Genomic DNA, 14,090 nt, shown 5'->3' with positions numbered 1-14,090 from the left:
TGTTTGGATACTAAGGGTTCTAGGAATCGCTTAGCAAATACTTATAGTGCTTGTATGATTTAGGCACTAAAACAACTTTGACTTAAGCAGTTGACTTTCAATTTAAACCACATTCGAGGTGAGTTTCACTGCCCCTCTTTTTACTTACTCCTTTCGGGGGAGAAAGCATGCAACATCAAACTTTTGGATAATTGTAGAATTTTTAATACCTCATGTGTAGATAGTGAACTTAAACTGAAGTCCCCACGCACATCGGATCGTTAACAATTGTACATTGGCTCGGTAACATACAAACTTTTGGTATTACTTACTCCTTTTGGGGAGAAAGCATGCAACATACAAGCTTTTGGTATTACTAATGCATACATTATCCATGCTTTATTATTTATGTTGTTTACTTACTAAATGGTTTGTTTGATTAACTTGTTTTTAAACTCAAACCTGTGAACTCACCAACCGTTGTGTTGACCCGTTTAGCATGTCTTTCTCAGGTGTTTAAGGTGCACGTGCGAAGTTGAAATGAGTCTAGGATGCATGGATCCCACTAAGCAACGAATTATGTTGGGAGTCTTTAATGAAATGTTATGTATGGGCGTCTTGACACGCACTCTGGGTTTTTAAGTGTTTTCATGAATTATACGCTTCCGCGAATGTAAAAGCTTTATTGTAAATGTACTTACCTCATTTATGGTGAGCAATAGAATTTAAATCTTTTCCATTATAAATTGGTTGTTCGTTATGACACATGACTAGATCATGGTATGTTACGCGCTCACGGTTAAGCCCCGTTAGCCGAAAATTGAGGGTGTGACAACATACAACTAAATCACCCGACTAAGATGCCCTGTTCAAGTGAGCATTTTATCAGGTTAAACACTAAGGTTACACTAGCTGGGCATTTTATGGAACAGTTTGAGTGTATCAAATATTTCACCTTTATAAACCAATTGCTAGCGTGTTACTTTGATCTTAGGTAACCCAAATCGCATATAATCATAACCACTAATTAATTAAACATCTAACTAATCTTATGATTGTGGCGACTGAATATATGTTTTAGATTAGATAAATATCACTTATGCGATTTAAGGACTTCAGCTTTACCGGACCACCTTTTTCGTGTTTTAAGGACTTTACCTTTACTAATTGACCGTCAACAATATTAAATATCTTTCATTTATAAAAAAAGGTAATTTAACAAACATAACTTTAAACTTGATGATATTTGAAGACTTAAGTAAGAGCCTTACGTAAAAAAAATAAAGTTTAGTTAATTATTTAAAAAAAGTAGAAAATAGTTATTTGGAAACTTAAATAACTATCCATAATTAACTAATAAATAATTAATTTTTAAATTTATATTAAATATTTAAATAATATATTATTTAATATCATTAGTTTCCAACTGACTTGGAATTTTGATATTATTAACCCAATTGCATTTTTACTGTTAACCAAACTCTTTCAACTTCAGTTAATTAAACCCCCAAAAATACATAACCTTATGATTTATTATAAAGAGAAATAGAGAGTTACCATGTTCAGTGATAACAAAGGAGCAAATCTCTGGTTACTAATTGGCTTTGAAACACATTCATCGTGCCTTATCGGGTATGCTGACTAATCTCGATAATCTAATCATAACCAAACAAGTACTGAACCAAAACTATCCAATACATGTTACTCTTACGTTAGGCTATACGTATTGGGCAGCAATTCCAGGCGAGAAGGGGCGAAAAAGAAAAGGAACGCCGCCCCCGGCGATAAGAAGAGCGAACGGGGGGGGGGGGGGGTGTTGTGACGGGATTTTGTCGCCAACGAGGGTTTGAGGATTATTATTATTTTATTGTTATGTATGATATATATATATATATATATACGGATGTGATCTAGAGAGAACTTGAGAACTCCTATTAACACCCTTAGATCTAACACATCAAAGGCTTAAAACGGTAAAAGGGGGAAAAAGGAGGCGGGGTTTTGAATGGTGAAGGGTAAATCTGGAATTAGAAGAAAAAACAAATCAACAATTCGCCCCTTTATTTACACTCTTCTTCTTCTCTGCGATTATCTTCAAACCAGACGATAACCTAGGGTTTGAGCAATCTGTGGCAAAATCAAGCATGAAACAGAGTATTGATAGCAGGTAAACAATATATTATACATATACACACTGCTAATATATTAAATACATGCATTATGGGTGTTGTAATAGGTGGAAAGAAAGCCTCGGGAAGGAGAAAAATAGAAAAAAAAATGTGTGTGTCACGAAATACGAATTACGATTGTCTACGCGCTAGTTGTTCGTTGGCGTTAGAGGGCTATCGGAAAAACAACATGATGTCGTTCGCAGTCTGTCCAGGTCGTACCCCTCAAAACAATGTTGGAACTGTTAACCCGTTGTCAGGTTAACTAAATTAGACTATGAGTCAAGTCAGCTTCGGATCGGCAGTTGCTATCAGGTAGTTATGGGTCATATCTATAGAATATAGAATTAGTCCAAGTTGAACAAATATTATATATGGGATGTGACATTAGAGTTGGAGACCAAGTGAAAGTTGAAGTTTGTTGTTGAAATAAATAGAGGAATAATATGTCAATTTAGCATGTGTTTTATGTGTTCATATTATAAATATAGAGTATCTTGTTCCTTTCATTGGTACCCTTTTATAATTGTAATACTGAAGTTGGAATAAACAAAAAAAAAATTTCTTTTTCATGGTGTGTTTGCGTAATCGGGATTGAACCAACATCCGTAAACATCAAAAGCTCAGTGGATCAGTTTTTAAGTTTGGATTTTATGTTGTTTTGCTTGCATCAATGTTAGATATTTCAAGTTTGGATGGATGGCTTGAAATTTTCAAGTTTGAGTAACTCAAGCTGCATAATTTTTTTTTGATAAGATACATTGCATATATTTACATTCATCAAATTAGAAATTTACATATATTCACATTCATGATGCAGAAGAATTTTGTGAACATAAAGTGGAGTTAATTGGCCTACTAGTTGCTGCAAAGTAACTATTTATTAGGTCAAGGTATGCAATCTGCTACAAATGGCAGGTTAGAAATTTCAAGAAGTTAAATTGGGTAAATTTTCACCTATATTTCTCATGACATATACAAAACAAACATAACAAATTTTGACTAATTTAAAATGTTATATGTAATACACCCCTTGTTAGTGGGTAAGGGTTTGCAGCTTGCTACATATTGCAAGTTAGCAATTCCCATTTAAAACCTGATTTAAAAAGTGTATTAGTTGCAGATTTATGGTAAATCTGAAAACCCATGAAAACTATCTACCGGGCCGAATTACCCGTTTAAAAACCCAAACCAACCCATTATTTTCTAGATTTTAAATATATGAAACTAGCCCTCCATTATAGACCAGACTATAATTACAAAAAAGTAAAAAATAATTTTATTAAAAATCAACAAAAACCAACTTTATATAAAATCTATAAATTTTATACATATCCAGCATAAACAAAACAACCTAAACAAAATCAACTACACTTGTTTAATTACATTAGTAGTTTTACGCCTATGTTAACATATGTACACAAGTCTTCTGCATAATTTAAAATACAGGGTTGTCCATTTCCTAATATCATCATTAATAAACCTTAATTGGCCAGGGAACACGCTTTAGATTACCGACGTGACATGACGCCATTTGTGTGTATTTGTAGCGTGACGCATAGTTCCTCACCCTGTATTAGAAAAAATAAGCTATCGTCATATATAGTATATAAAAATTATAAATAGACAATAAATCTTTTCAAACCTGCTTAACATTGTGGTATTACTCCTACCAACTTGGTATGAAAACAGTTGTGGGAAATATGTGTTTCGGGCCAAGCTAACTCTAATTGTATAAAAGTTATCATGTTGATATGTAACATGACTGACACGTTTCATAATGTCCCTAAAGTTAAGAAATAAGTTGATATGACTAAATTGTTGTATCAAATTAATGATTGTTGCAACTTAAAGACACAAAGCAAACCTTTGGGACATAGTATTGATCAACATCATCACCAACCACACTTTCACCTGGAAAACAAAATCTATATAGTCATTTATCTGCATACATAATTAAATAAAATAATAAACATAAATATAATTACACAATACTCCATTTAGTCAAAAACTTACAAGCATATCAAACATACTACTATTAGATTTCTCAATTGATATGGATACTACAATTTTTAACAACAAATTTGCTGACTCATATATCTTATCTACCTCTTTCTCCTTAAATCACAACATTTCTTTTTATTATTAAAAATATATAATACTAACAATATAACATATATGTAATACTAAATATTACACATGTGTAATACTTTCGATTACCGTTGCTACAAACACCGACCAATCTATGTCTGTATCAAAGCTCTTCTTTACATCTTTCCACTTAAAATTATAATATTTTTTTTTTATTTTTAAAACTATAATTCTAATAGTATTCCATATATATAATACTAAATATTACACATGTTTAATACTTTCAATTACCGTTGCTGCAATCACCTACCAATATACCTCTATATCAAAGCTCTACCTTACATCTTTATACTTAAAATCATAATCATTTTTCTCATTTGACTCTAATTTATGTAGTACTAATCAGTTTTTGATTCCAATTTTAACAAAGTATTACCATAATAGGTCACGTAACTAAAAAAACATAACTCATACTATTGGGTGCGGGTTTTCATCCTCGGAATTAGGCCTAATTTAAGGATAACGACTCAAGCTGCTATTCTGAGGAAGGTACGTTGACTAATTCAATTGTCCTATATTATTCTTGTTTGTTTTGCAGATAAGAACACGTGGTAAATATGCTAATATGAACGTGGACTTACAACGGCTAGTGCTTGAACTTCGTCAAATGGAACGTGGGCAAGCAACGGATTATGGAAGAAATAGTCTAGGGTTTCCGGATTATTCGGGATAACAGTTGTAATCTTTTATTATATATATGAGCTGATAATATCATTAGAACACACACATTCACTTACCTAGCTACTAGCATACACTGTAACACTTAGCATTCGATCACTTATCAGCAACATTACTTGTAATCATCCATTTTCGTTATTAATAAAGTCGACGGTGATAGTTTTCACCGTTCGGGGGTTTTTGTGCCGGAGATTACCATAATCATATACGAATCCGACCAAAGATTACGTTCTTAATCTTTGACCGACATAAGATTATTATGATCAAGGGCTCTTTCCCTCGTAATCACATCGTTGTGTTCAATCCTTTTATCATCAAGAACTCCACCTCACGCACTAATTTGATCAAAAGTTGCTTTGCCAATTTTTGACCGAAACAATTTGGCGCCCACCGTGGGGCAAACGGTGCTTTGATCATTATTCACTCTCAAACTAAACCCTACTCTCAATATCCACAACATGTCTTCCCAACCCAAGATTGTTTCCTCTTCTGCCGCAGCCTCAGAATCCTCAGCGAGGCCGCCTATGCCTCTCCCTCCTACTGGTGGTATCCCAAAGAAGCCTGACAATGCTCAGAAGAAACCTACTACTCCTGTGTTCTCAGGTTCAAGACCATCTCCCCAGGATCCCGTCATGGTGTCCAACAACGACCTTCTGTAACTGTACAGACGACTACTGGAACAGATGGATCGCCAGAATAAGACCAACCAGATGCTCGTGAGGGAACAGGAAGATTTCAAGAAAGCCAAGAAGCCGGCGAAAGAATTCACTCCACTAATCTCGAGATCTCTGGATTTCACTCCTCCAGGATCTTCAGGATTGGTGCATCCAGAGCCGACCACGATGTATAACTCTGGACCCCCATCTTTCCAGCATTTGGGGTCTGCGGGACCGCACTTATCTGGATCTCAAGGATACCCGTATACGTCATCTGCCGGACCTTTTCAACATGCAGCCGGGAGGACCCTCAGGATTGTTCCAACAGTCTGGATCCTCAGGATTGTTCTATCAGGCTGGTCCTTATCAGCAGGCGGTATCTTCAGTTTTAGCTCAAGCTCAGCAGCCCTCGGGATCTTCTGATGTGCACCAGGGAGACTTTATCCTGATGCAGGCTAATGCTCCAACTGCTCCGTTTACCAACCCTGGAAATACTATGTTTGGAAATACGAGCTACAACGCCCAGACCGTTCTTCAGAATGTTAATCAGGGTAACTCTTTCAATACGATTCCATTTAATGTTAATCAAGGATTTTTCCAGGATGCAAGCATAAGTTCAAGTTTAGCTCGAGAATTGCAGAAGCTTAAGGACATGATATCGAATGTCCTCGGCATAATCCGTCCCATATCTGAAGTTCCCACCGATAGCCAAAGGATATCCCGGTTTGTGCCATCAATTAGCGACGTACAGATCCCAAAACGGGTCAAACCCCAAATATGAAACTATATGATGGCTCAACGGATCCTAAGGAACATGTCGCACAATATAGAGAACGTATGGAGATCAATCCAATCCCTATGAAAATCAAAGAAGCATGTCTTTGCAAAGGGTTTGGGTCTACCTTAACCGGAGCGGCCATGAAATGGCTACTGAGTATTCCTCCTAACACTATCAATTCATTTTCTCATTTAGTTAACATGTTTAATAACCAGTTTTCTTGCAGTAGAATTTTTGAGAAAATGACAGGTGATCTTTATAGGGTTACCCAGAATCCTGGGGAATCCTTGAGAGATTTTATAACCAGGTTTAGTAAGGAGTCGCTGGAAATTCCGAATCTAAACCCAGCTTCAGCAGTGGAAGCTCTCAAGTTGGGATTAGAAAAAGGCTCCTCTTTCTATGATGATCTCGTTATGACTCCATGCAGGTCATTAGATGAAGCAAGAAGCAGAGCTCTGAGGTTTATCAGGCTAGAAGACGACAAGAGAAACTCTAAGATCGATATCCCGAAGTATGATCAGACGAACATGAAATCCGAATCCCCGGGAAAATCATATCGAGCAAAACCTTACTACAAGCCTGATAACCCCAAGATTAATGCAGTAGATGAGGAAAATGATGAAGAATATCCTAAGATCTCTGAATATTGTTTTTCTGTTGATATTGGTGGATTAATGTGTGCCATGCACGATTTAGGTGAGAAAGCCAGGTGGCCAAGGAAAATGGAGAGACCAGGAGCCTGGAAAGACAAATCAAAATGGTGTGCCTTCCACGAAGACTTTGGGCACTTGACTGATGATTGCATTGCACTCAGAAGGGAGATCATCTATCTTCTCAGCAAGGGCCACTTGAAAGAGCTACTTGGCTAGGATCCCGAGAAAATTCATGAAAAGCCAACTCCTCCACCAACGGATGCAAAAACAATCATGTTCATATCCGGAGGATCCGACATCTGTGGAACCTCTTATTCTGCTGCATAGAGAAATGCTGACCAAAGAAAGTTAGAAGTGGCTGACAGACCAACAAAGACATCTGTTCTCACTCAAGAGAGGATTTTATCCTTCGACGAAAGCGATAGAGTCGATGTTCAGGATCCTCATCATGATAGGTTGGTAATAACTTTATATGTGGCTAACGCAGGATCCTCATAGATGGCGGAAGCTCTGTCAACATTATTTAATTAGACGTGCTAAAAAAGATGAATATTCCTGAGGATGAGATCGTCCCCAATTCCCCAGTATTGGTTGGATTCAGTGGAGAAACTAAGAACACTATTGGAGAAATTAAGCTCCAAATATATGTCGAATGGGTAAATAAAATGCAAAAATTTTGTATTATTGACTATTTATCTTGTTGCAATATTATATTAGGCAGGCCCTGGATACACGACATGAAAGTGGTACCCTCCACTTATCACCAATGCGTGAAACTTCCAAGTCCGTGGGGAGTTATCAAAATCATCAGTGACCAACAAGATGCAAAGAATTGCTACACCTCGTCCATGAAGTGTAGTGCCAAACCCCAGCAGGCGTAGCAATTACAGAAGCCAGCATGAGACGTAATGGAGGCCAGGGAAAGAAATTAAAGAAGTACCTCTTTATCCCGAGGATCCTGAAGTTAAAGTGCTGATAGGAATGAGGATTCCTGAGGATCCATTCTCTCTCAGAGGATTCAATCTTATTGGTCCTACGTTACGTCATTTTTTTCTTATTAAATCAAATCTGCTCGATTTCCTCAAGACAAGGCTGTCAACATTCGCATGGAAACATGAAGATATGACAGGTATTTCCAAATATATTATAACACATAAACTTGGAATTGATAATTCTTTCAGGCCAATCCATCAAAAGAGAAGAAAGTTTGCACCTAAAAGAAACATAATCATTCAAGAGGAAGTAGAAAGACTCTTGAAGGCAAATATGAATAGGGAAGTTCAATATCCCCGATGGTTGGCAAATGTGGTGGTTGTACAGAAAAAGAATGGCAAATGGAGAGTTTGTGTAGATTTCACATACTTGAATAAAGCTTATCCTAAAGATCCATTCCCTCTACCACATATCGACTTGATGGTAGACGCTACAGCTGGCCACGAGATGCTGACATTTATGGACGCATCTTCAGGATTTTAGCAAATCCAGATGGAGCCCTCAGATCAAGAAGATACGGCCTTCATGACTCCCACATGTATTTATTGTTATATTTCTATGTCCTTTGGACTTAGAAATACAGGTGCAACCTATCAAAGGTTAGTTAACATGATGTTCAAAGAGCAACTGGGGACACGATGGAAGTCTTTATTGATGATATGGTGGTGAAGTCCAAGAAAGCTGAGGATCACCTCCAAGATCTTAAGACCGCATTCGATATCCTCGACAAATATAACATGAAGCTGAATCCTTCAAAGTGCTATTTCGGAGTAAAGGCTGGCAAATTCTTGGGATACATGGTCACCAAAAGGGAAATAGAGGCGAGTCCGGAGCAGATACAAGCTATCCTGAATCTGAAATCCCCAGCATCAGTCAAGGATGTTCAAAGGCTAACTTGCAGGATAGCGGCACTCAACAGATTAATATCCAAATCCTTAGAAAAATGTAAAGAATTTTATGATATCATGAGGAAAAACAAAAGATTCGAGTGGACCAGTAAGCATGAGGAAGCTTTAGCATCCTTAAAAGCTTATCTTTCTTCTGCTCCTCTACTGGTAAAACCCGAGGAAGGTGAATCCCTATCTCTATATCTAGTTGTATCAAATAATGCTATAAGTGCAGTTTTGGCTAAGGATCTCGAAGGTCAACAACATCCCATATATTATGTAAGTAAAAGTCTTTTGGATGCTGAAACCAGGTATTCTTATCTTGAGAAATTAATTTTAGCACTTATTATGGCATCTACTAAACTTAGACACTATTTTGAAACTCACCCTATATGTGTAAAACTAATTATCCTATTAAGTCTGTTTTGAGAAAACCAGAAATGTCAGGTAGAATGGCAAAATGGGCAGTAAAGCTAAGTGCATATGAAATAAAATATGAACCTAGAACTGCCATCAAATCCCAGGCATTAGCAGACTTTGTGGCTGATTTCACTAGTGAACTTAAAGAAAAGGTAGACTTGGAAGTCCAACAACTTGAAGAAACCAAAGATAAGTGGACTCTATACACTGATGGTGCTTCAAATGTTAGAGGAACAGGTCTCGGGATTCTGCTGAAATCGCCACAGGGGGACATTATACCTCAGTCCATATCCTGCGGATTTCAAGCCATAAATAATGAGGCAGAATATGAAGCTTTGATAGCAGGATTACAACTAGCAATCGACATGAAAATCAGTTTTATTCAAGTACATGTTGATTCATTATTATTAACTAATAATTTTAATGGTTCTTACACTGTTAGAGGAGAAAGACTAATGAAATATCTAGAGCTAGTCCAAAAACTAGCAAAGTGTTTTGAAATGTTTGATATTTCACAGGTACCTAGAGAAGAGAATGTTGAAGCAGACGCCCTAGCATATTTAGCTTCATCCTTCAGGATACCAGAAGGCGTCAAGATCCCAATCATACATATCCTGAGCCCAACAATAGAAAAGCAAGATGTCAACGAAATATCAAAAGATGATGAAGAGTTGGGAGCCAAGAATTCTGAGGATAATGAAGATTCTTGGGTTACCCCGATTAGAAGATATATTCGGTAGGCCCTTTTGGCTACCGCAAATGCCAACATTAATTGGGCAAGTGGTACATTTGACATGGCATTGGGTAACCATAAGCTTAGGTTATATGTTTTCACACATGTAAATAATTCTCTGGTCAATGATGAGTTCTTTATGGCATATGATATTGATGAGTACATTTCATTATACGACTTTGTCGTGAACACGGATGACACACCAAAGACGTGCTTTATGTTTGACAACTGAAAAGAAACTTGAGGAGGAAGAAAGGAAGCTGGAGGTTGCAGCTGTGAGAGGAGATCAACCACCATTGTCGGTTCAGGTGAACCCACTACATGAGAATATAGATACTACGTTAAGACCGTCATTGTAGGAAGCACCGAAAGTAGAGCGAAGGAACTACTGAAGCATTTGAAATATGTTTTTCTCGGTAAGAATGAATAAGGAGGCAATTAGGTGGACCATAGTGGATCTGAAATGGATTAGTCCCTCAATTTTCATGCACAAAATTCTCACGGATCCATATGTCAAACCCGAACATGATGTTCAAAAGAGGTTGAACCCAAATATGCGAGAGGTAGTGAAGATTAGTGAGGTGCTGATGTGGCTAAATGCAGGTATCATATTTGCCATTTCTGACAAAATGTGGGTGAGCCCGACTCAGACTTTACCGAAGAAGGCGGGCATCCAAGCCTTCAAGGTCGACTCAGGTAATGAGGTCTATTCGATAACCGGGAGTCGGATTTCTCCTACTGCCTCGAAAGATCAATTCTCGTTTTCGTTTAATAATCAAATTGTAGGGAATATATCAAGTCAGTAGTTTTATTGTTTTCTAGACAGTTATTAAGGTTATAATTAGATAGCCATTCATCTTGAAGATCATGAGAATACCGTGTTTACTTGCCCGTATGGCACATTCGTATCGAAGCGAATGTCATCTCGACTATGCAAAGCCCTCACCACCTTTTAAAGGTGTATGATGTTTATATTTTCAGATATGGTGGGGGAGTCTTTGGAAATATTCTTGGATGATTTCTCTATTTTTTGGCACATCTTTCGAGTCATGTTTAAATTAGCTTGAAAGGGTTTTGAAAAGATGTTTCGAAACGAATTTGATACTAGATGGGAGAAGAGCCATTTGATGGTCCAAGAGGGGATTGTTTTGGGCCATGTGGTATCGAGTCATGGGATAGAGGTAGACCGTGCTAAAGTGAAAGTTATCTCAACTCTACCTCATTCCACGAATGTCAAAGGCATTAGATCATTTTTGGGTCAAACTGATTTTTATAGACGATTTAATTAAGGTTTTAGTGATATCACCAAACCATTATATAATTTATTATTAAAGGATGCCACATTTGACTTTAATGTTGAATGTGCTAAGGCTTTTGACATTTTGAAACAAAAATTGGTTGAAGCACCAATCTTGCAATCACGTAATTTTAATTTACCTTTTGAAATAATGTGTGATGCAAGTGATTATGCGGTTGGGGCTGTTTTGGGTCAACGGGTTGAAAGAAACCCGTTGCAATATACTACGCAAGTAAACCCTCTCGGATGCTCAATTGAATTATACCATAACCATGAAGGAGTTACTAGCATATGTTCTAGATAAATTTCGGTCTTACATACGAGGTAGTAAAGCCCTTTTTTTTTTAACCATTATGTTGTTAGGTATCTCATGGATAAGAAAGATGCAAAACCGAGCTTGACCAGATGTGTTTTGCTCCTGTAGGAGTTTGATTTAGAGATTCTAGACAAAAAGGGTAGTGGAAATTCTTGTTGCAAATCACTTGTCCCGAATCATGTGGAAGATGGGGACGAGGACAAGCCTGCTAACGAGCCCTTCCCGAATCATGTGAAATAATGTCCTTCCCTTCATTGGCATATATTATTCACTTTAAAGTTTTAGGTTATATACCAGAGCATTGTCCAAGGAGAAAAAAGAAACATATGAAGACACAAGCTAAACAATATATTTGGGATGACCCAGATTTGTTCAAGATTGGTGCAGATCAGATGATCAGACGATGCATTCCCGAGGAGGACGTCCGATCCGTGTTAGAACACGTTCTTTCATCCACTTGTGGGGGTCATTTTAGTGGCCAGAAAACTCCTAAAAAAGTCCTCACGGGTGCCTTTTATCGGCCATCAATGTTTAAGGGTGCTCACGAGTTTGTGACACATTGTTAAATGTGTCAACAAGTTGGGATAATTTCTAAGAGGGATGAGATTCCCTTGAAACTAATCATAGTAGTTGACATATTTGGTGTTTGTGGGATCGATTTCATGGACCCATTCCTGAGTTCATATGGTAATTTATATATCCTAGCGGCCGTCGACTGTGTATCTAAATGGATTGAGGCGATAGTCACTAGAACAAATGATCACCTTGTCGTTTGCAACTTTGTGCAAACCAATATTTACTCGAGATTTGGAATTCCCAGGACCATCATTAGTTATTGGGAATCCCATTTCAAGAATTTTAAATTTCGGTAAGTTGCTTAAACAATATGGGCTTGATCATAGGATTGAAACTACTCGCCATCCACAAATGAGAGGACACGTTGAAGTGTTCAATTGGCAAATTAAACAGATTTGTATCGAAACAGCTCGGATGGACCGTAAGGATTGGTCGACTAAGTTGGCCTATGCTTTATGGGCCTCCCGAATAACTTATAAAACATCGATTGGTACCACACCTTATAGACTTGTGTATGATAAGGAATGACATTTACCTGTTGAAATTTCACAAAGAGCTTATTCGGCCACAAACAAGTTAACACGAGTTATGATGATGTAGGTAAAGCTAAAAAGTTAGCCTTGTGCGAGATTAAGGAGCTAAGAGACGAGGCATACGAGTGTGCATTGGCATACAAGGCGAAGATGAAGAAGGTCCGTGATGCAAAGATCCAGCTAAATAACTTTGAAATTGGTCAAAGAGTTTGGTTTTACATTACTAGAATGAAACTCTTTCCGGGTAACTTGAAGAGCAAGGGGACAGGTTCGTACTCGATTGTTGGAGTTGGAAACCATGGTCAATACGAAATAGAAGACTTTGATGACCTTGTAAGGCAAGTGGTAAATGGCTATAGATTGAAGCCATATTTGGAGTTGGAAGATATCCACAACATGGATAAGGAATCAGTGAGCTTCTTGGTAACCTCCCCAGTTTATGAAGATAATTGAACACTCGAGGTGATGTAGAGTTGGAGACACGAAATTCTGCACTGACTGGGAGGCAACTCGGGGCTTCAAAGACTAAGTGTGGGAAGCTTTTTGTGAACCTACACACTATAGAGTTTGGTAAAAGTTTGGTCATTTATAGTTGTTTCCAGGAACGTAAAGTATGTTTTTAGTTCAGAAACGTGTTCAGGGTGATGTTGGGAAGTCTAAAAGTGGTCGGGTCTGAAAATGTGTGGACCAGAGGTTTGGGCAAAACAATCTATGAAAAAGTTTCATTGCGATACGCGATACGCGATGGACAGTTTCAATCACAAATAACGTCATTGCGTAAAGCGATGGCATCCTTCATATCCCATCGCATATTGCGATGGACCACGAGATTCTGGCATTGCTGACATCATCGCGCTACGCGATGATGTTGGATAGTACCCATCGCGTATCGTGGTGGGTTCAAAACCCTAATTTGATTTTATTTGGGTCGCGTTACGTGACAAACCTCTCTCATACCAATCGCGTTACGTGATGGGTAAAAACAAATCCAACAAAAAATTTAATATAGCGGTCACCACCACCACTGCCTCTTCACTTAATCATCATTATTATCTCTCATATCCTCTCCCGTACACCATCGATAACCACCATCAACATCGTCATCATCTCATTATCTCATCATCACCATCAGAATCATCTCAACATGACAATCATTGCCCACCACCGATAACCACCATCACCCACTGCCACCATTATCGTGGCTTTAAACACCACACCAACACTGTCACTCTAATCCACCATCATGATCACAGTTCTTACCTACCTACCACC

General features: G+C 37.8%; 1 protein-coding gene across 1 annotated transcript; it reads left to right on the top strand.

The window, feature by feature from the left end:
- The first annotated feature begins 12,465 nt into the window (after positions 1-12,465).
- LOC143571739 (uncharacterized) lies at positions 12,466-13,271 on the top strand. The gene is made up of 2 exons (XM_077057080.1): positions 12,466-12,775; positions 12,886-13,271. The coding sequence occupies exons 1-2, from the start codon at positions 12,466-12,468 to the stop codon at positions 13,269-13,271; spliced, it is 696 nt and encodes a 231-aa protein (XP_076913195.1).
- Positions 13,272-14,090: the final 819 nt, after the last annotated feature.

This window comes from Bidens hawaiensis, unplaced genomic scaffold, assembly GCF_021521415.1.
Source record: "Bidens hawaiensis isolate Kalapana, Puna unplaced genomic scaffold, B.hawaiensis_p1.1 tig00025558_1, whole genome shotgun sequence".
NCBI lineage: Eukaryota > Viridiplantae > Streptophyta > Magnoliopsida > Asterales > Asteraceae > Bidens > Bidens hawaiensis.
This window is presented reverse-complemented; position numbering and strand designations above follow the sequence as displayed.

Coding starts and splice junctions, on each gene's coding strand:
- LOC143571739 (XM_077057080.1), top strand. CDS start 12,466: ATGATCACCTTGTCGTTTGCAACTTTGTGCAAACCAATATTTACTCGA. Junction 12,776..12,885: donor AACTTATAAAACATCGATTG/GTACCACACCTT, acceptor ATGATGATGTAG/GTAAAGCTAAAAAGTTAGCC.